The sequence below is a fragment of the Rhamphochromis longiceps genome, linkage group LG10 (genome assembly GCF_057381845.1).
Source record: "Rhamphochromis longiceps isolate RC_006_pf linkage group LG10, R_longiceps_female_GT1.1, whole genome shotgun sequence".
In the NCBI taxonomy this organism is placed as follows: Eukaryota; Metazoa; Chordata; class Actinopteri; order Cichliformes; family Cichlidae; genus Rhamphochromis; species Rhamphochromis longiceps.
The window spans coordinates 17,786,267-17,809,379 of record NC_140566.1 but is presented as its reverse complement, the minus strand read 5'-3'; the positions used below and the strand labels follow the sequence as shown (position 1 = coordinate 17,809,379).

Here is a 23,113-nt window from a genome sequence, read left to right as displayed (position 1 = left end):
TTTCAAAACAACAGCCCCTGCTCTGTGTTTGATCTATGAGTCTGACACCTGGTAAGCTTATGGAAAATATCAAGATGTACAAAAAAGTCTCTTGGAGCAATATCCCAAATCCAACAGGAAGTCAGCCATTTTAAAATTAATGTGTAATTTTGGCGACATTTTCCCCTCTTTTCAGGCTTCATACTTTGACGAACTCCTCCAAGGGATTTCATCATATTGAACCATTCTCCAGTGTGTGGAATCTAAAGACCTTTGTGATGTTAAATTGCGAAGCTTTTTACGTTCAAGGAAACGGGGTGGTCATGGCGGCACGTGGAGTTTCAATCACTGGCCAAAAAGCAGTAATATGCTGTCACTCAAAGACACAAAGTCCAATCTCTCCCAAAGGTCGCAGGCGTGATGAGACTCGAGCTCGGAAATGTTTGTTATGCCCTTTGTCTATAATGGTTAGAGCGCCACCTAGTGGGACGACTATACTCATGGTTGAACCAAATGAAATGTTAACTGGTGGTTAAATGCATGAATTCCATCAATGTGACATCAGATCGGACGTGCTGGTTTCAGGTGTTGGGCATGGCTCGACACGCCGGGGGTGCGAGGGCCCTCATAACGCTGCTTGCAGCTTTAATTAATATTATCTTTGCTTGCATTTTTACTTGTTGTCAGCCAACAGCTCCACCTTAATCTAAATAAAGCCCCAGTTAATCATCAGCAACAGCTGCCTAAGAAATACATTTTACTATTACTACAATGTGTTGAGTAAGTTTTGAATACTTGCAAATTGGCCAAAAAGCTGTCTTACATATAGCTAGTTACACATTAAATCAAACCCTCTGTTTGGTACCATCGTTTTTTATTACCTTTGCCAAGGGGGTCATGTTTGTAGTGGTGCTTGTGTGTGTTTTATCATTACGTCTGTAAACTCAATAGCTCGAAAAGCTTTCACTGAATTCTGATAAAACTTTGTAGGGGTAGAGAGTGGGGTCATGTGATTAGATTAATTAAAATTTGGCTTACATCCATCAAGGTCTTCAAGGCCAATGTAATAATTTCGTGGTCAAAAACTGACATAAAACCTTATAACTACAAGTACATATTGTCAACATATAGAAAGTAGCATATAAATATTTAAAATATCATGGTATATTCAAGCTCTCCTTTAAGGTTACTAGATTGATAATTGATAAAGTGATAAAAAAGTGATAATAATGCTATATAAAGCTAGATAATACGTTTTTAGACTGACAAGAACATATAGGCATGGGATGTTATGAATTTCTTTCGTACATTACAGTAACAGGTTATAACTGATGAAATAACAATATGAAAACATATACAATGTTCCAGCAATGTCTTTGTTTGTCTGTTTATTTTCTTTTTATTGTAAAACAAAATAAACTTGTGATTACAAACTTTTTTCACTTGATATTTAACACATTTAAACAAATTTTACGGAAAAATGAAACGAGTGCTACATATGTACTATGGCCATGTGAATAAAAAATAATAATAACAAAATTACACTCAAAATTGTATGAGGTACTTTTTTTCCTGCACTACAAACTTCTTGTATGTTTAAAACAAATAAACACAATGACCATATAGAAATTAAAATACTATTTCTTTAAAAGTAAACACCACTCCAAGAGGTATCTGCTGAAGCACAGAACCTAAAGGGCAATAGATACGTCATATGGTCCTACCAGTACACAAAAGTCTGTTAAGTGATAAACAATCCTAATTAATTTCTGTGTTACTTATAGACAGACAGTATGATTGTGACCTAACCATCCAAATTCAGTTTCTCAGACCACCCTTTCAACATACAAAACTACATTAAAATGTGACGATCATACATGATCACATACCTCAGCCATGAGTCCTCAGTCCCGACATGTCAGTCTCACCATGCCCTCGTATTGTGGGACCTGCTCTTTCTTTTCCTGCTTCATTCTTAACTGCTTTTTCTATCTGTGTCCCTCATACCTACATGCTGCCTTGTCCCCTCACATCCCACTTAACCTCACCATCCGCCAGATTGTCCCCTGCAAGACAATCTTCAAAGCTCGGGTATTTGTCAACCCTAATACTTCACAGTTCTCTAACCTTGATCATCACCATCAACCACGCGGAAAGAGATGAAACGTGTACGTGAGTTACCCAGTTCATGCAGGAGGGCAGCTCACGCTCAGGAGCGTGTCAACACGCACCTTCTGTGTTTTGAATTCAGAGTCCATTCCACTAGTACACTGTAAAAAATGATCGGTCTGTGTCGATTAGGCAGTGCCCAGTAGCAGCATCCCGGAAACAATGCATTTCACGCCACACTTCAGAGGCTGAAATCACAGATCCCACTCAAACAGCTGAATCGTTTTACCAGTTCTGCAGTGGCTGATTCAGATTTACAGGGAAATTTAAATAAGAATTAATTTACGAATTTCCCAGTGTTTCCGCCCCTTATGCTGCCTTCGTCCCAGCTTTATTATTCAAACTGTATTGGTCATCATCACTTATGCAGTGTATTCGTTTTACTTATAAGAGGCGCAACTGCAGAGGTGCACAATTTTCAAACGTATGTTTATAGAGTGGTGCGTGACAGCATACTTGCATATGGGTTATCTAACTCTTTTTATTGTTCATATAATAAAACACACACGCACAAAAAAGAATTCTGCTACTGAGCGAGAACATTCCAGGTTACCACGAAACAGCTGCCTTCAGACATTTGCAAAGATTAGTATCACTGACTCGACAAGCTTTGTCCATTTTCCTGTGCGGGGGGGAGGGGGATTAACTCATCTCACTGGCCTTCCTTCTGCTGAGACTGAATCATATTTTAACAGTGAATGTCTAAAACCTTGTTGAAAGCGATATTTCTTGCAGTATGCATCGCGCACGCGCATGGCACACGCAAACGCACAGACGCTCTCCCCTCCAGCTTCCCTCCCCCGCGGGTCGTTCTGATTGGTTCACCTTTCATGTCAGTCAGAACCGTGTGGGCGGGACTCAAACAATCCACTCGTGTTCCCTTCGCTGTGGACGCCACAGCAGACCAAGAGCGGGGCAGACAGTAGTAAGGCAACGGCATTCATCCTGTTACCGGAGGACAACTCTTCTTGGTTCCTGAGGTTTTCGGTTCCTGTTCAGAGGACCGGAAACTAACTCTACACCTTACTGGCGGTGCATTTGTGAAAGAACACCCAAAATATTGTTTTTGATGACCGAGACTTTTTACGTATTCCAAAGCAAGACAGATTGCGGGTCGGGAAGTCGGTTTGCATTAACCCCGTTCCCCGTCTCCAAGAGACGCACAAAAGGCACACTCCCAAGTCTACCTGGATAAGCTGACAAAGCCGTCCGGTTACAGATCCAGAATTGGAGAGGAGAAATAAGCGCGGAAAGACGGGAGCAAGACAAGGGGAAGACAGGATGAAACTCAAGAGTCATTTGATTTTCACCCTCTACACTATTTATGGGATTCTTCTTAAAGGTGAGCCTGGGACGGGTGGTGCGTACGTGCGTGAGTTGTCTATGTGCGTGATGTGTATACGCGCATGTTCCAGGCTAACAGCAGGGCAGGATAAACCCTCTCCGTTACACACACACACACACACACACACACACACACACACACACACACACACACACAGATAGAGCTTCTCATTCACATGTGCTATACGTGTCTCTGTGCCTGCGCGTATACTGTATACGTGTGTTGAATGGATGCGCGTTTGTCTGAAAACGCGAGGCAGCTAGAGAAGAAAGCGTGCCCTGTAACAGCCAGGTTGGCTAGAATATCCTGTTTTCATAAATGTATGCACTGGGCACGGGTCCTCAACCCAAGCGCGAAAGCCTAAAGTCTGTCGCATCTGTGTCTTTATGATGTTGATGTTGTGTCCTGTGCGTGATTGGTTGTCCAAAAAAAAAGACACACCTCAAAATGATCACAATAACCGTCCCCCGCGGTTGTTTTTGACTTGCAGCACTTAAATGAGTGCCGGAGACACTGGCAGCTTTTTGCGCACCGAACAGTTTGGCACTGCTCGTTAAGGCAGCTTTAGAAGCTCTTTGACATGCGGAGCTTTTTGTTTGCTGAGTGCATTTCCCTGTTTTAATTCATGATCGAGACTTATGTTTAGTCTGCTCTGTAGAGATATCTGCGTTTTTGCGTACGGTCAGCTCGGGCGGCTTGTGCGTAAGTAACGATTTAAGGAAGCCTGGATTGACGACCACACGTACATGGGTTGATATGGGATTGGCAGAGTTTTTGTGTTAAATTCTCAAAAGTTTTCATTCCGAAATGATTGCTCATAATCTTAATGTCCTTCACTCAGATTAAGCCTCACAGTGCTAGTATAAAATATACTGTACAACTAATTTCCGATTTCAGTTGAGTCTTAAAGGTGTGTGATTTCAAAATATTCTGTTATTTCAACCTTCTTATTTATTTTTGACGACTATAAACAGCTTGCAGCTGTGTTTAGGCATCAGATAATCCAACTGTAAACATGAGTAAGGTGACATTGGGGGTCAAGGTCAACTGCTTTTACTAGGAATGCAACATTGGCAAAGACTAGAATCCCAACAAAGTGGTAATTTTTCAGTTTTTGTTTTGACATGTTAACTTCTTTTAAATGGAGACACACATACATGTCCATAGATCAGATGGCAAATGCCATCTTTGATATTATGATTATTAAACGTTTGTCGGTTTGGAATGTATATAAAAGAAAAAAAAAAGAAAATGTGCTGTTGTGGTATTTTAGACTCTGATTTTCAGAATACACATTATACTGAAACCACTGAAAACCTGATGCAAATTCTACTGTACATTTCAGCATCATTTTTACATAAATTCTCCGTAACCTCTATATTAAGCGCTGGATGGTGTTCAGCCCTTTAGGCATCCAAATTGACATTATAGTATTCCTATTTATGTACAAAGTAAAAGAGGGAACACACAGGTTCTTGAGATTCTGGAATGGACCGGCAGGAGAGGGGATGAATTTACTTTGACACAACTGTTAGTCTCTCAGCAGGGCCACGTTTGCCACACAAACCTTTTAGTCCGCTTCACCCCCCGTTTCAAATGATATCATGATGTATTTAAAGAACTGCGTGGCAAATGTATCAACATGAAAGGCAAAATTAGCGACATCTTGACTTGAGGAAAAAGAGAAATCTCAAATAAGAGAGCATTTGTGCTTGATTCCCTTGATCATTTGTTGTTGTCTCTTTGAAGTGCACGTGTGTGTGCATAAGAGCGAAATGAGAGAGAGCAGTCCTTTCTTAATAACCGCATGATTAGAGCAATTCTTGACTTAATGAATGGCTTTGTAATAAGGTATCTCAGGGTATATCTGACAGCTTCCATTGCAGGATTTACTGATGTTCCAGAGCCTTTCTTTTTCCTGCTCATTCTCTTAAGGCTGGCATGCTCTGTGAGTATGTGTGCATTCGATTATGGGTATGTGTGTTTGCATATATTCCTATAAATGCGTGCCCTATGTTTATAGCTTATGTTTGAAGAGGCCTTAGCAAAGCCATAAGCATTCCGCCAACAGCAGAGCTCGTTGCATGTGTGGCTCCCCACCACACACACACACTCACATGAGGCTCTTTCCCTCTCGTCCTAACCCTGAAGAGGATAACGCTAGGCTGCTTGATTTGAACAGTCATCTCTAGGTGCAAGGCCTATTATTGCATAGGTTTCACACAGCAGGCAGTTCAGCCTCCACCTGAATGAAGTCTATCAAGCCGAAGACATATCCGCGCGCTCCGTAAATGACAGCTGTTTCAGCCCCTCTGGCCTCAAGCCAGCTGGCATCAAGAGATCCCGAGACTCTAAATTTCTGTCACCGACGAGACCTGCGCCACATATAGTGCGAACGCGAAATGTTGTGATGGAGGTCGTTGTTTACCAACAGCCCGAGTTGTTAGCATATTATTCTGTGTGTTTCATGTGCCCATGCCGTAGCCAGAGAAAACAGCCTGTTATGCAAATGGGTCTCTTACGTAAGCGCTCAGGGCTGAGCAGCAGGCGAGGGGAGATAGAGGCAGCGAGTGACAGAGAAACAGGGAGATGTTCTAGAATAGAGGAGTTGATGTAAGAGTAATGTGGGAGCAGAGGTGTGGAGGAGGAATGTGCAATCTCCTCAACTAAAGTGTGTGATATGTGCGCTGGTTGTTGTTTGCTGTTTGGATGCTAGTTTATCTTTGCTGCTCTGTCTGTTCCTTGTCGCTTTGCCTGCCTGGCAGTCTGTCTGTTTTGAACTCTGATCTTGCTACCCTAAATACAGACCCCCGCTGAGGGATGTGTTTATCCCTGCAGTGAGTCTAAGCTGCGGAAGACTGACCCTCCATCCCTCTGTACTTCCGTCCATCCCTCCCTCTCTTCATCCTCCCATCCTGGTGTGGAGCTTTGTACCACAGCAGCGTGGGAAAGCTTCTGATAACAAGCAGCCTTGTGTGTGTGTGTGTGTGTGTGTGTGTTTACAGAGCCACTGATTACACGGGAAAAACAAGATTTCTGTCTTTCGTGCTCACTTGCACTTTCCCTCCCACTTCTGTGTGCGTGCGTGTGTTTTCACGGTCGTGCTTTGACGCAAACCGCATGTGGTGTACTCCGGTACCTTTTACCCGGGCTATGAAGCTCCGGTACTGAGAACACTCAGTCTAGCAACACTGGCACTATGTGCATTGCATAGTACACACACACACTTGGAGCTCCACTGTGGATTCATTGCTGCTCTGCCAAGGGATTTCCCATGATCAAAGCCAGTCTTTTGTTAGTCCAGGTGTTAAAAAAGTTAAAACAGAAAGGAGGAGGAGGCTGGAGGGGAACATAGTAAGATTCAGAGCTTACACGCTCTTCCGCTCTTCATGGCAGAGCAGAGATGTGTCACTCCAGAACTGCTCCAGAAGAAAAAAAAAAGCAAAAACATTGTGATCCTGCCACCTGTTCCAACTGTTTCCATATCACTAAACCAGTGCATGTGGACAGGTTTTGCTTGGGAATACAAAGCTATGATAAGTTAAATACAGAGACTCTTTTGCTGTATTTAAACACAGGGATAAAATGAGGCAAGAAGAGGCAGGAGGCCAAGCATTGTTAAGCTTAATACACATGTTGTCGCAGATGGCAGAGATTCAGAGGTGGCAAAAACACATGTAGTAAGACACATGGGCGAAATAAAATGTTTTTATGCAAATGTCCTCCAGTGTGTAGAGTGCTAGCCAATAGCTCAGTTACTAAACCAGTCTGTGGAAATCTCTGAGGCATTTATATGAGCCTGCAAAATAGGATGCACCCACACCGAGTGACGCAGCAGAGACACCAATGCCAGGCAGACGGAGTGTCATTGTTAAACCACACAACTTCAGAAGTGTTTGTTATATAGAGGACTTTATCAAGCTGAAATTCAACTCAAAATTCCAAAAATAAAATGAACTGATTTTTTTTTTAAGTCGTGGAATTCTTTCTGTCATGATGAAAACTGCAGAAAACATTGCCAAATTGGTATGTGCCCATTGCTAAGTATCTCCAGATATGAAGTGGTGGCATGACTCATCTTGCCTGTAGGATGGGCTGGCTGTGGTTCCAAAGGTAGAACAGAGTGTCTGTGATTTTAAGTGTCCTTGGGCAAGATGCCGCACCTCAAACCTTAGTGTGTGTCTGTGTGTTTGTGAAGTAGAAAGCGCTGTATGTATTAAATGTATTGATATGAATGAGAAAGTATTAAATGTGGCTTATGTATGATGTGCTTTTAATGCAGCTAGAAAAGCGGTGTATAAATGCCATTTACCTTTCATTGCATGTCTAAACACAGTGACATATGTGCTGATGTTTTTTATGTACGTTCAATGCTTCCAGGTCGACCCATTTTGCAGGTAAACGCACAAATCAAATAGCTTTAAAGCAGACACGCAGCTTGTTGAATTCTATAATGCAGGGTTTTACAAATCCTGCTGACTATCACCTGAAATATAGAAATAGTCTTGAATGATTTTCTGTCTGATACTGTGGTATTTTTAATCACTGCACATTTCAAGTGTAAATGTTTAAAAAAAAAAAAACCTTTGCAGTTATGCTGCCAGGCAGAAGTTCAAGAGCACGTCATATTTAGAAGTAGTATAAGTGGTATTTTAATTTTAATAAATAGTATATTAGATTAACCCTGTTGACAGACGTTTTCGAGTAGATTCATATGCTCATGATGCTGTTAGAGAACTGAAACACAGAAAGTGCCAAACAAACCTTTTCCCTCACAAATAAACATCTTTGTAGTGAATCCGTGTAGAATAAATGTAGATTTGTATTTTGGTGTCAGGGCTGTGTTTCGTATCTCTTAAGCAAAGTGTAATTTAAAGGCAGCCCAAAGCGTGAGAAGGGAGAGATCAAATGCAGCTTTCCGTGGAGAATGGTGAAAATACAAGCCCACAGGTGGATTTGGCTGCAGCAGCGGCATCAGCAGACAGCAAGTTTGCACCCTAAATAGACCTCCCGGTAGGAGAAATAAGTGTGCGAGCTCAGCTAACATATCAGCTGATGGGGCTTTTCTTCAAAGTTAAAATGCTGCTTTTTATGTGTACAAGTAAGAAGATGAACTAAAGTGCTTGTGTCAATGTATGACGTTCATCAGCCTGCTCTGACCACAGCACTGATTCAGTATGATGCGTCATTCTCATGAAGGTACTTAAGGATAGCTGTTTCATTCCATCTTTTAGGCAGACCTCTGTGTTTAGCTGCTTTTAGTTTGAGTCTGACTACAGAGAGCAGATATCATCTCACCCTGAAAATTAATCACACGCGCACCCATCGGGAAGGAGACAGACAGCGTTATTGGGTGTTAGTGTGTCTGTGTGTACGCATGCTTGCATATGTGATGTCTGTATTAGCAGTGAATTCCAAAGGATTAGCGAGTAGCTAATCTGAAGCTCCAGTCTTTGACAAACCATGTGTTACTAATCTCAAACACTATGGAATAAAGAGACACAAACACAATCACCTTTTGGATTAAAGCTCTCCCTACAGAGAGTGTTGCAGGGACAGTGTCTTTTCACTTTTGCTCAAAACAGTACAAGAACATTCAGAGTGAAAAGTAAAGGAGAAATGAAAGAAAACTAAAGATAGCTGCATTGTTTTCTGCTTCTTTATTTTCTTTCTTAATCTCACACACATACAAAGACCTTACAGAATCGAATGGGCTGATTTGATGTGCTTTCAGTTTAACCTACTGTGCTCTTCAGGTTATCATAGGGTTTCCTGTCTGAGAACTCTGAGCCTTGATAAGTTCTTTATATTTTATTCCATGTGCTCTTTCATCTGACAGCTTCTTTTCCCACAATTCACAGAGGGCCAGAGTCAGTGTAAGAGTGTAAGAGTGATTTCCTTGCCGTGCCCCGACGGTGTTATTTGTTTGTGGACTCTGTTCCTAACAGACAAAATAATTTGGCCAGCAAAGTTAGCCCATATTATGTACAGAAAGATACTCACAGAGCTATATTTTCTGTATACAGTAAATAAACATGTACAAATGTGAAAACAAAAACCCGGCAGTGTGGAGGAAAAAAACCAAAAACAAAACCTGCCAAATCTCTTGTTTTCATGGTCTGCATTTGCTCTGATAATATTGACCCAACGTGGGATGCAGCTTCAAAATCTTGGCTTTTTTTCCCACTTTATTGCTGCTCTTTTGGTGGCAAAGATTCATCTTTCCCTGTCCGCGTGCACACATATTTGTTTTCATCAAATCTGAGTTGTCAGGAAGAGTTTACAGGAAAAAACGGTGAAACATTTTGGAAGCAGACCAAAACACAATAGGGTAGAGAGAGAGAGAGAGATGCAACTTCAGGGCTAAAGATTTGAGGCGTTTTTCTAAATTCTTTTTTGTCTTCTTGTATAGTCTGGTCGAAACAGGAAATGAACCCGTATCCGTGGAGAATCCCACAGGTGCACTCACAATCTCTGCTTCTGTTTCATAAAGCAACCCCTTAAATGGCTCGCATCCTTTTTTGCATTTCCTCCTAATGATGATTCTACATTTTTTTTTAATGGATGGCAGCACTTTATCATTTCTCATTGCTATAATTTACTTTTAAATCAGCGTTAAAATGCAGCTGCGTTAGTGGCAGCTGCATAAAACTTTCCGTGCATATACTTCATTTTAATTTAATGGTTCTTTTATATTCTGCAAAACACCAATTTGGCCCTTAACTGCTTAACTTGTGCATATACATTAACAATATGGAAGTATTACATGATACTAATTGAAAAGCAGGATTTACGACATCCACAATTGCACAACTATGCACTTGTTTTACCATTATGGTCTCAAAGGAAAGCTAAAGCTAATTGAAATATAATTCCCCAAAGACACATGTTCATGTTAATTGACGCTATGTGCGCCTCTATTTGTGTGTGCGCGCACTTGAGTGTGTATGTTTTTTGTATTCGTCTTATCGCCAGAAGTCACTTTCTAGTCCCTTGTCTAATCATCAGCTGGAGGGTCTCCTCACATCTTAATTTAGTCTGTGGGAGCTATTAAGCACCCTTTTGCATGATCACCATTCATAAACACATCTAATGTAGCAAAGTTATTCACTTAGAATCTCCTGATGTTGGCTCAGACTCAGATCAAATCGGTATTTTCACCGTAAATCACCTTAACTCAGTTTTTACCAAATTGTTATTTCAGGACTTTAGATCCGAGAACAAGTGGAGGACTGTGTGTACTTGTGTGCATGGGTTTCTGTGTGTGTGTGTGCATGTGTGTGAAACTGGAGATTATATTTAAAGGCTGTAATTCAGTGATTACTTTTGAGAGCTACAAGTGTGAAATTTCATCCGGTTAAAAAGATTTTACACCATAAGCCCATACACCTGTTTACAGACACACAATTACACAAAACACACACACACACATCAATTGTAAAAAGATGCAAAGTGGGCATTTGGAAGAAGACTTTTCTTCGTTGCACTTGGTACACTTCTTGATATGTGTAAATGTTGACATTCGAATATATGCACGTATAGGCTCTCTGTGTATACACAGGCTGCACTGTATGACATCTGTAGATCAGCTGGGGTCTGTGTCATATACGTTTTTATAGCAGTATGGATCCAGCTTGTGAGTATTTCAAAATCTTATGTGGCTTCTAAGTTTAGACTCTGGCCGCTCTGTGTGTAGAAATTGCTCCAGGCCTGTTGTACAGGGGAGGGAAGATGGAGTCAAGTGAGACAATTTATAACAGTTAAAAACCAAATGAACTGAGACCCTTGGCTTGGGTGAGCGAGCGGCAGCATACATAATGTGCCTTAGGGATTTCTTCTCTGCACACATTGTGCTACGCAGTGTTGCGAGTGTGTGTGTTTATGTGTGCGTGTGTGTGTCCAAGCTAGCAAACACGTAGCACACAGAAACACGCACCCCTCTCTGCCATCTGTCTCTGTTTGCCACAATGCAAATCCATTATATGCTACACAACATTATTCCCCCCATCCTAAGTGGCACACACCCCTAAGCTTACTTCCACTATCCTCCTCGGTGGAACGGTGACAATTTGCTACCACATACACATCTTTGTTAAAGATGCTGTGGCATGTTTCCAGCTGGATTTTAATACATATTTTCATGCTCCATTTAAATTTTTTCGTAACTTCGCGTTTAGCATCGAAGCGCTGAGATTTTACAAGCCTGTTTGCTTGTTACTGCTGCCTCATGTGGAAATTAGTGTGGTGATTTATTTATTTTTATTTCCAATTGGTCCCTTTCGAACCATCGCTGGACCCTAATAATCCTGCTTCATCCAGTTATTAATTTTTGCATTTTGGCAGACAGACTGAACTCAAGCACATGCACAGACACACACACGCACACACTGCATGAATCTGGGTAAGGCTTGGCTCAGTAGTTTTATAGCTAACTCATCTCCAGTTCTAATCAAAAAGCTTCCCCAGCCCTGAACCTCCTGCTGAGGAAACAAAGAAGTTATTATGTTTTTAAATGGTCTCCAATTACGGGTAATTTCACCGCCTATCTTAAAGCTATTTGCTTTTCTCTCACTTTGCTCCGGTTGGGTTGAGCAAGCATTGTGCTTTGCAAAAACAACGAGCAGACAAGTTCGACATACAGCAGATGCATTCTTTTGGAAAGCAGAGCGGTCCCCTTTTTTTGCAGCCCTTTCCCGGCTCTGCTCATCTCTTATCATGAGAAATGGCAAACACAGTCAACTCAATTCCTTCTTTATCTTCCTCATTATTGTTTGGCTCACAGAACTCTCAATTACCCCGTCCATCTCTTATACAGTCAAAAGCTCCCACTGACTGAAGCTGGTAAATATTCTCACGTAGTTAGAATCTAGTGGGTCTCATTTGCGAGTGATGTTAATATACATATAAACATGTACACATGCTGTGCTTGAAACAATTTTCAAACAGTGTAATCTAATCAGTTAGCAGCCTGGTGCTGCATTTTTATGTTTGAATAATTTTATGTTGCTGCACAGAGCCTTGCTGACAGTTTCGAATGTTAAATGGAGCCCCACCTGGGGAGTGAATTTGGTTTTGATGGATTTGGGTTTCATTTGTGCGTTGGGATTCTGGCAGTTGTCTTTTATTTTTAGTTTTTATGACATTTCAATGATAGAGGCACTCTTCAGCAGAAAATTTGTCAATCCAAGCATTTGATTAATACGTTGCACTCGCATTTTCTGACCATTTCACATCCAAATAAATTCTATATTTGCAGAGACTGAACTACACCGGATGCAAAATGCACAGGCAAACAATTAAAACTATGAATCACAGGTAGCCAGCAGTTTCTGATGCAAACTCTCAGCTTTGCTATTAAACCCATTTATTCATGATAACTGTTTGCTTTACAAGACACTGAACGTGTTTAGCAATATTCCTTTTTTGAAAGTATAGTTTCTTCTTTTCTTACTGCTTCCTTAGCTTCCACTCTAAATTCGTACTATGGCTAAAATCCTAGACTCGTTTTCCCCGCATGCAAATGCTGCTGTATGTGTATCCAGTTCAAATGGACCAGCTAATGCTAATCTCTGCTAATCCTCTGAGAAGCACCCTCAGAACAACATTATCATGCTACTCTGTAGCTGAGATGGATAGTGGGAGAGAGGGGACAAAAATGGTGAATGGAGACATAAGCGGGGCAAATATTCAAACCTTAACAGATGACTCACACACACAGACACACACGCCAATCCTGGTCACCTGACTGTGTCCGCCTTTGCACAGACGCACACACAAAAGAGAGAGAAAGAGAAAGAGAGAGGGAACTCTCTAGGCGCAGTAGTATTAATGAAGCAGTGTTAACCACAGTTATACTGAGGAGGTAAGGGGTAGCCTACTGTTCAGGACTAAGTGGTGATCCTAAGCCTTTGCCTTAATGCACTGACCACTAATTCTGAGCCTCTAAACGACAAGAAGCCATATCTTTAGACTGTATTAGTTCCTCGACACAGGTGATCATAGTTTAGCTTGCTTGGGAGGAAGCCTTTAATCCTAGTACCACCATTTTGACCTCATAGGCATTATGTTTGTAAAACTGAAGTCCCTTAGAGTAACATTTGAATACAGTAGCAACTTACTTAGCTAAGGCGATTCTCAGAAATGTACACTGTAGGAATAGTACAGTTTACATAGATTTTTTTTATTGCTTGTGTTTTTATTGAGATTTACATGCTCGTGCCCGTATGGGATTGCGTTATTTTCGAGCCTTTAATCAAAAGCTGCAGTTTTGATACGTTTTCCTGACGTCAGCGCCTGTGCTTTCTTTGATGTAATCTTATGTCCCACGTAATGTAGCTCTGCTTGTAAGTAAAATGAAACTGATAAGTCAAAGATAGTCATGCAATTGATTAATTGCAGTCTTGCACTTGTACTCTAGCGCTGCTAATTCGCACACTACTTGCACATTCATGATGTTTACAAGGAGACATTGCAGCATGTATAGGCATGTCCCTCCCACAGATAGCAAATATGACATTTAAAATCAACGCCACTTTTCCAGTTTAAATTAAGTGAAATGCTGAAATCACTGACATTATGGTACATTATTTCTGTGCGTGGCACAGCACAGCACAGCAAGGCGCTGTTTGAAAAAAAAAAAAATCATAGAAAAAAAAATTAAGCAAGACGTATCAGAGACTAGGGCTGAATTAACTCGAAGCAAGTAGACATTTACTTGTTAATTTGTATTAAATTGGGCCTTTTAAAGTATGACACTACACCAAACAGAATGATTGCTTGGACCACTTGCATTGCTTTCATCCCTTTCCAGCTCGATTCTCAAAATTAGCAGCATAACTCCTGAAGTAGCAGCTCTCCTGATATCCAGTGGGTACTTATCATTCAAAGGAGGCCACCTCGATAAAAGAGATAACAAGAAAGCAGAACCGAGGAGGAAGGCGCAAGCAAAGACAGCAGAGAATTCACCAGGGGAAGGTGATGGGTTGTTTTCAGATGCTATGCAAGTATTTGTTGTGCCTGTGGCTTGGCTGGTGTTCTGTATGACATGCTATTGGCCACTGCTGTGTCAACACTGTCTTTAGGTCTCACTATGATAAGATGACATGAGACAGGAATGGGGGTTACAGCAAAACACTGTGAGTGCCTGCGACACAAAATGGGTGGAAGGTGAGGGAATGTGAGAATTCAGAGGATGTGGTGGTAACAGGATGGATGAGGGGAGAATAGAGGAATTCCCCAGTGCAGTGGGGGGAAAAAAATAAGAGAGCCCCCAAAAAAAGAACAGCAGCCACGCATGAAATATTCAGGAAATGAGACTTGACACATCTTCAGACTTGTCCTCAAACACCTAAACTCAGGCACAACATCTCACAAACGCAAGTGGTATTCACAAAGAGTTTGACGCATTTATTATATATCACAATGAAGAGATGGAGCCTCACAGGGTCTGTATCACTTCTGCTATGTGAATGCAGAAAAAAAGGTTGGGTTTTCTATTTAAGTTTCAGCAATTCATACAAAGGACACACATAGCATATAGATTTTGATGTCAGTCATTCTTATAGTTTTATGAAACATGCAGACCCCCGGATGTGAAAGCTGCTGGGCTGCCCTCCAGTTAGTAATGCAGCAATGCAAATGTGTTTCAGTCGAGAAAGAAAGTTGTGTCACATGTTTTCACTTCACTACTTTGTCTCTCTTTTTGCATCTCCTTTCGCTCTTCTACCATCTCTCTCCTGGATATTTCGTTTCTCTCTCACCCCCGACACCACTCTCTCCAGTGTCACCCTTGGCTTTCATCTTGCCAGGGTGCTTCCTTTATAAGAATACTCCAATTGGCTGACAAGCGCCCTTGTCAGACACCATTCATTGCACTTGCGTAGATATGAAAAGTGTTTTAACAAGCACCGCTGAGTTTTGCAGTGTAGTGGAAACTGCATACCAATGGCAATGCAGATCCTGTGACCGAATTAAAGAAGCTGTGAAGTTTGGGAAAATTTATGTTGATGTCCTTGTCAGACGTTAAAGTTTTACTACAGCACCCACAAGGTGGTGAGTAACTACAGTTGATTTTGTTTTGCTGTTATCCGTAGGTAATTTGGACAGCAGTGAACTGGATTCTGAGCACATTTTGTGAATTTGATTTACCAGAGACAGAGGTGACAATTAAATTTTATTCTTAAAAAAGAGCACTCAATCATGGCTATCACAGAAGTGACTTCCACTGGATATTTATATACTGTGGCACATAGTGTATAATTAGGTGTGTTAATAGTTAACTATTAATTATTAATGATTATTATTTTAAGACTTTCTTTCTCATTTATAATCTCCATAGACTGCTGTCTGGAGACTGGTTGACAAAAGCAAAAGAGCAATGTACAGCAGCCATTTATTCAGCAAGTGACATCTGGACAGTTGAGTAAGAGACATACCCATCTGATTAGTGATTCTACTTTAATTGGGCCTTTTTGATAGATTCACAGCTATTAAACCTGGGAGGACAAAAAGAGGTAAAAATAACAAAAAGGTGTTCCTAACAACAAGTTTGAAGCTTTTAGATTATTTTTGTCGCATCTTGATGTTGCGCTTTGTAGGTAGTCGCCTGTCCACTTGTCTTGTGGTAGTCATCTTGTGGCTGCAGACCAGTTTTGTTTTGTCTTTCGTTTTTTTGTAGCACCCATACTCACCAGAGTCAGGCCAAGTTTACTATTTAGGGATGTTTCAGGTTTCTCAGAACTAATGTGTGCCCATGTTATAGTATTGTTTCATCTGTGATTATAGACTGTGTGTTTAGTCTTAGGTGGTTGCTAGGCAACGCAATGACGCCATAATATGTCAAGCATACTGAATGTTTTGTGGATATACATTAAATTTTATCGCTATTGAAATGATGCAAATGCTTTTTGATGGTGATATCAGAGCATGATGCTACAAATGGGTCATTTTAACACTGGTAGGTGGTTGCTAGGCAACACGATGAGACAATATCTGATTTAGATAAGAACCTTCATGGACCTAAGATGTACCTGTGTGTCAAGTTTGCTGTTAGTCTCAAATTATGTGTAACAGTACGAGCAGAGCAGCCTAGTGAAAATCTGGGCAGCTGTTGGAAATGACGATACAGACGCCGGTGTTTTGGTACCAGTGTTTTGTTGAGAGAATGATCCATTCCTTCATTAAAACACTGAACTCAATAATGTTTTTATGATCTTTCACTTATTTATCTGTGATGTTTGAATTTGTGAATATCTTTCCAACTGTAACTATGTCCTAAGTATGTGTACAGAATATTCACAATAGTTTGTGCACAAACTGTCAAGGTTTGCACTGGCACACCATGTGGAGGGAGGAAGAGGATCCAGATGCAGACACTTGAAACAAAACTATAATTTAACAAAAGGCAAGCCGTTTATTTGTGGCTGGGAAAAGATACTAAACAAAAGCTGGATGCACACTGAGGCAAAACTAATTAGAAATAAACTTGGAAAAACTAAATGCTAAACATAAGAGACAAAGACATGATTAAAAAACCTGACCATGAAAAACCCTGGAAACATGACGAAAACTCAACAGACGACCTGGCAAGGATTGAGTGAAAACACAGACTAAATGCACACAGGAGATGATCAGGGGAAGTGGAAACAAATGCTGAAACAGCTGATTAGAATGAACATAATGACGCCACAAGGGAAATGAAACTAAACACAATGAACATGGGACGGACCCCTTCAAAATAAAACAGGAAACATAATGAGACGCAGACATTGACAACACGAGCTTGACAACATAAGACATGCAGACATGAAACACATCAAGGGCAAAATACAGGGGTGAAGACACAAGGGGAATCTAATAAACTATAACAGGGCAACATAGGCAAAATAGAAATGAACTTAGCTAATGAACTTAAACATAAACCATAAACATCAAAATATATTAAAACTCAAAACGCTGGATCAAATGACCCAGGATCATGACACAAACTAATCCAAACATAATAATCAGCTGGTAAAAAGTGACCTCGATGTATATATTTGTCCCCTGTTAGTACAGTTTATGTGTACTAAAAACGTATTAAATAACACTTGTTGATTTATACAGTAAACAGAGCAAAATATTATTCATATTTTAGTTTCCTCAGAGTGGCCTCTGATTGCCTTGAGCACTGTTTTCCAGACTAACGGCGGTATCTTAAACAGCTGCAGGAGATCTCTAACAGAAATTGATTGAGTGACTAACCTTTTTTACTTTCTGCACAAGTTCACAGCAAGTCTTTAACAATCAGATAGGCATTAGCGGGATAAAATGGTACTTCACAGCTGTAAAGGTCTGCTATATCATTATGTTATTTCTGTTCTATTTTGGTTCACTGTCCTGGTCAAATACGTAAGTGGAACTCTGTGTCCTTAAAGTAGCTTTATCTTTTGCAGCCAGCCTACAGCAAAGAAACAAAAACACTGGCTGAAAAGAAGGGGGTGACATCATGAGTGTTCTACATTGACCACATAATGATATAAGCCACAAGGATACTGTCTCTGAAAATAGATAGAGGGTTTTCTTTATAGACCATGACATATAATTTTCTTTGTTCTGAGGTATACATGCAGTGCTCTGTTTCTGTCAGAATGTACCCAGGCTGTACTGATGTAACTGTTACACTACAAAGCTATGTTCTCCAGGTTTCATTTTTTGTCCTTTACCCTTGTGTTCTCTATCTGACTATCCCTGGATAAAGCAAGACTTGAGCTTTAAATCTGCACAAGGCCAGTTCAGCTGCTTAAAGGTTATGTGCATTCAGATAATTTCAAAAGGCTTAGATAATTTACAGCTAGGCATTTTTGTGTCTTGCACTGCACAATATGCATATAGCCTATAAACACCAATTGTATTTAAAGCTTTCTAAAATAACTTTTGGATTTTGGCTTCTACCTAGATTTTAAATATATCATTGGCATTAATGAATTTGACTTAAAATATGATAAGAAGATGAAGGTGTTGAGAAATCTAATTCAAAATGTATAGTTGGAGCACCAAAAGGCACCCAACAGTGTGGAAAATTCATGAATGCATTTCAGATTATCTTATACCACATTAAATGAAATGACACATTCTTCTTAAAGACAGAAAGCTGTTTATCTAGTCAATAAAATGATGCAAGTTGGGCACGTCATTGCTTGTTTTGATATGGTTATGGTTTGATTTGAATGCTGCTAATTGTAGAGGAACAAAATAATATTAAACATGACATCTGAGCAACTATTGACTCAAATGTGCTGCTACCTTGTAGTGACAAAAAAAATGCATTATATGTTTAGTTCCCATTCATTGGCTTTTGAGCATGCTAACATATTTCTTCATTTTAAATTAGTGTCCAATGAGCCAGGGACTGGAATGGACTACTTGCACTAACACTTCCGCGTTCTATGTAGTCCTGCCCCAGTGCTTCCGGTGCGGTTAAACCATGGCGACGTTCTACACTCGCTGCCTACAAGAGCTCCCAAAATTGAACATCACCGATGTTCATCGGATTTGCAGAGTGATGACTACCCCCGCCAGCAAATTAGATAAAGGATTTAAGTTATATGCTGCATCATATATACACAACTACGAAGGTAAGAAAACGTAAATTAACCGACAAAGAAACGCTAGCTAACGTCAAATGCAAACACTACGTTACTCCGCTATGTCCTTCATTTGATGTCAGTTCTCTACATTACATGTTTTCTTAACCGGTGTTTTATGTCGTCCTAAACTATAGTTGAGGTTTTCTTAACTAATGTCACTTTTGTAGTTAGACACTGTTATAATGGCGTTAGGTAGTTGGCTAACTATGGAGGTAGTTAACTACCTAATGCTACTCTTGCTAAGTGTAAAATATATATGTTTAAGACATGCTGAAATGAGTAATACAGAAATAATGCTAATGGTACTTGTATCTTTATTCAGTGTCCAATAAAGACAGGTTGTCAGGGGAGGTCGGTGTGAGAGCCCTGTGCTACAGGTCAATGAGGAAGAGTGAGGCACCACACAGACTAAGTGTAGGCAGGAAGCTGTGTAAAGTTGTTAATCCCCGTTCAGTGGGGTTCAGTTCATTTAAGCATTAGTTAAGTTCATTCCTAAAGGCCCATCAACTTGAATGTTTTCCTTGTCTCCCTGCTTTATCACTCCTAATTTGACTAGTCAGATAGTTAAATCAACGTGTGTTTGGGTGATCAGAAACATTTGACAACAAGTTAATACTGCAAATATACACAATCTAAGTTATTACAGTTATCAAGCATGGTTAAGTTGTTTTAATAGGGAGAGAAGGAAACACTAAGCATTCAGGAGGGTGCGTAACCATAACACTGAACTATGTTCCTGTTCGGCTCTTCCATGAAGATGTTACATTTTTAATTTTCGTTCTTTCTTCTTAGATTAAGCTTCTGGATTCATCGCCGGTGATACTGACACATAGCCAGTGCTCCTGTGTGGCAGGCGCTGTTATGTGCAATCACACAGTGGCACTGCTCTTCCAAACAGCACACTACTCACAACTCAGAGTGCCGGTTGTCCCCCCTGTGCATAGCTGCACGGAATCTGAACAGCAATGGCACAAGCCACGGACAGTGGTAATTTAAATGAGGTTAAAGTTTTTGAATTAGTCCATGTTTACATATGAACAGCAACACCATCCATAGTAAATGTGTCTTCTGTTAGGGTGTGAAGCCAGGACCCATCAACTCCATGATCTTCACTAAGCCGGTACCAAATAGAATGGCCCAGACTGGAGTACGGTAATTACATTTGTAAAATTTGGTTTCACGTGTTACAAATGTATGTTGCTATTTTTTTCATACATACATGTGTCAGAATAGGTATTAATTTACATACAACATTACACTTTCTGAAGACGGCTAACTCAGTCATGTACATATACATCCCAGTCTCTAACTTATGCACCACTGTTTTACACCTTTTAGTTTTTAGTTTAGTTGTTGTTCAGTATAACAACCTTCTTCCTTACATTATTGTCATTGATGTTTTCTTTAGGAGTGGCTTCTACAGAGGCATGGTGGGTCCGTTACCAGATCCCTGCTTGTTCAGAATAACGGAGGCATATGCAAAATTTAATATTGAGGACAGGCCACTTGTGACCACAATGAACATGAGACCTGACAAGCCCCTTGTGGAAAGTGCCTTTGGGCTGGTGCAGGAGGGCAGTGTTCTGTCATATCAGCAGCCGGTTTTGACAACCCGGTACATCACACTACACCGCGATGCACCACCAACACCGCACTTGCCTCTGGAGGGGTATGACATCTTGCCATCAGATTGTGTGTTTGTGTGCTCAGAAGAAGAGCTTCTGCATCTGAAAAGCTTGTCTGTAACTCTGGAAATGGCTCACAAAATAGAGGAAGCTACACGTGAGCAAAGCTCTTCGTCTGAGTGGCATCAGCTCCGCAGGCCCAGAGTGACTGCCTCTAGGTTTCGGGAGGTGTGTCACGTCAGAGGCCAGAGCTCGGCCGAGTCACTAGCAGAGCGTATATTGAAGGGAACAAGGCAGACAGCAGACATGAGGAGAGGAACTGAGATGGAGCCTGCAATAGCAGCAGAGTATAGTAGGCTAATGAATGTTAACTACTCACCCTGTGGTCTGGTCATTCACCCCATTGCTTGCTGCATCTCCTGATGGTGTTGTTTTTGACCCCAATGAATACCCCCAGTTTGGCTTCGTCGAATTCAAATGTCCCAATGTACAAAACTTTATTGACTGCAAATATGTGCAGATGGAATGTGGTACCCCTAAACTAAAAAAGAGCCACGCATATTACTGGCAAGTGCAAGGACAACTGCTCATCAGTGGGATGCAGTGGTGTGACTTTGTTGTGTGGGCACAAGAGGACTACCTAGTGCAAAGAATATACATGGATACAGATGTGCACAATGCAATCAGAGAAAAGGCAGACTATTTCTTTTTTTACATATATATGCCAAGATACCTGTGTTTGAAAAAATGAACAGTAAAAACATAGCAAAAAGAAAAACAGATCCTTCAGGCTGGCTGGAACAAAATAACTGATGTTTTATTTTCAATATATTTCATGAATTCTTTTGTTGTTACATGTTACCTTTATGTGACATCAATAAACTGTTATTTAAGCAATGGCATCAATTTAATTTTTAAAAACACACATTAAAACGTTGAATTTGTGCAGAACTTATTTACATGGTAAGTATTTAAAACTCCATGCCTAGCATACTGATATACATTTAGACAATAACACAACTGAACTGTAGAAAATGATAAATGGTATTTTTGATGTTCCAAAAGTTCAATGTCACTTATGATTTTAAAACGATTTAGTGATTTACTTTATAATTTTGATAAACAGTTTTGTTGAATCTGAATAGTAATATAGTAATATAATTAAACAGTATTATTAACATTAAACATTTGCAATGAATTTGAATTATCAATAACTGAAACTCAACTATCAGCACTCAAGTACCAGTTCTGTAATCAAGTATTGTCAGCTGAGAAGGAAGAAATGCAACTGTAGTGGCCTCAGCTGCAGGTCATTTTCCATAAGTTACTGGCACTGGTGTCTTGGGAAAAATCCATCTTGTCTCACTTAACCCATTTTTTAACTAATGCTGTGTTCTGGTAATTTGACAGCATACATGCCACTGCAAACAGTTGGTTGATATTATTATTATTATTATTTTTTTTTTTTTTTTTTTTCCCCTTTAAATGACATCAGAAACAGCAGTATGCGACATTACGTGATGGCAGAGCTTCAGTTCATCCTTTGTCATTTTTTTTTTTTTTTTTTTTTTTAATAAATAGGACAGGGGGAATGAATGAGAGAGAGAGGGGGAGAGAAAGAAAGAAAACCAAAGGGGAGAAGAGACGGTGAGAAGGGGGGGGAAGAGAGAGAAAAAAAAAACAACTCCTGGGTCACCTGTATGGAGAAAAAAAACAAACAAACAAACAAACAAAAACAAACAGAGGAGACAGCAAACAACAAAGAGCAACATAATAATAGAGAAAACAAAGCACCATCACAATAAACTAGCTAGTCATAGATATCAGTATTTACTAAGTAATAAACGATATTGTGCAGCACGCAAGATAGACAGCGCACAGTGTGCTTTGAGGCAGCAGCCAAGAAAGCTTTAGTCCGCGTCTGTGAATACCCATGTGTGCATACCTGTGTGGATCAGCATGCTTGCATTCCAAAGGTTTCTCCATGTAATGATCTGCTAGGGAGTGTGGGGGGGGCCACAGCCCCGTCCTCCAGGGTGTGAAGCGGGTATGGAGGAGATCAAAACTCCAGACATCCAGAGGCCCCCAGAACACAAGAGACCATGGAAGACCAACAGAGGGGCAGCCGCGCCACTGTCCCAGTAAGAGCTGAGGAGAGTCCCAGATGAGGGCTCGCCCAGCAGCCGCGGAGCAGAAGTCAGGGGGAGTTGCAGTGACGCGCCCGTGAGCTCCGCCGGCCCCCAGCTGCGCCTGAGTGACCGAGCCCTAGGCCGAGAGGCCGGGGGCACCCCACCTCCAAAGGGGCCCGAGCGAGCCCCAGGCCCCAGGCCCCGACAAGCGGCCGCCAAGGAGTGAGCCGGTGTGCACCC

The 23,113-nt window shown here is 40.8% G+C and overlaps 2 protein-coding genes across 5 annotated transcripts in view; both read left to right on the top strand.

Annotated features, from left to right (window-relative positions):
- The first annotated feature begins 3,035 nt into the window (after nt 1–3,035).
- cadm2a (cell adhesion molecule 2a) overlaps nt 3,036–23,113 on the top strand; it is a 239,753-nt gene continuing 219,675 nt past the window's right edge. For all 3 annotated transcript variants that reach the window (XM_085420654.1, XM_085420656.1, XM_085420653.1), the window contains exon 1: nt 3,036–3,490. In XM_085420654.1, the coding sequence (XP_085276780.1) occupies nt 3,430–3,490 (61 nt within the window). In that variant the 5' untranslated portion in view covers nt 3,036–3,429. The remainder of the gene's footprint in view (nt 3,491–23,113) is intronic.
- LOC146660672 (uncharacterized) lies at nt 18,846–23,081 on the top strand. Of its 2 annotated transcripts, XM_085420652.1 has the most exons (5): nt 18,846–19,107; nt 19,442–19,533; nt 19,912–20,106; nt 20,195–20,271; nt 20,528–23,081. In XM_085420652.1, exons 1-5 carry the CDS (start codon nt 18,957–18,959, stop codon nt 21,165–21,167), a joined length of 1,155 nt encoding a protein of 384 aa, XP_085276778.1. In that variant the 5' UTR covers nt 18,846–18,956; the 3' UTR covers nt 21,168–23,081. The 2 variants fall into 2 exon arrangements, with proteins under 2 accessions (XP_085276778.1, XP_085276777.1); XM_085420651.1 differs by lacking the exon at nt 19,442–19,533 and having other exon boundaries at nt 18,946–19,107; nt 20,528–23,078.

Excerpts from the sequence above, each read along its gene's own strand:
- LOC146660672 (XM_085420652.1), top strand. The coding sequence starts at position 18,957 with ATGGCGACGTTCTACACTCGCTGCCTACAAGAGCTCCCAAAATTGAAC. Across the intron at positions 20,107-20,194 it reads GGCACAAGCCACGGACAGTG|GGTGTGAAGCCAGGACCCAT; the intron begins GTAATTTAAATG and ends GTCTTCTGTTAG. Across the intron at positions 20,272-20,527 it reads ATGGCCCAGACTGGAGTACG|GAGTGGCTTCTACAGAGGCA; the intron begins GTAATTACATTT and ends TGTTTTCTTTAG.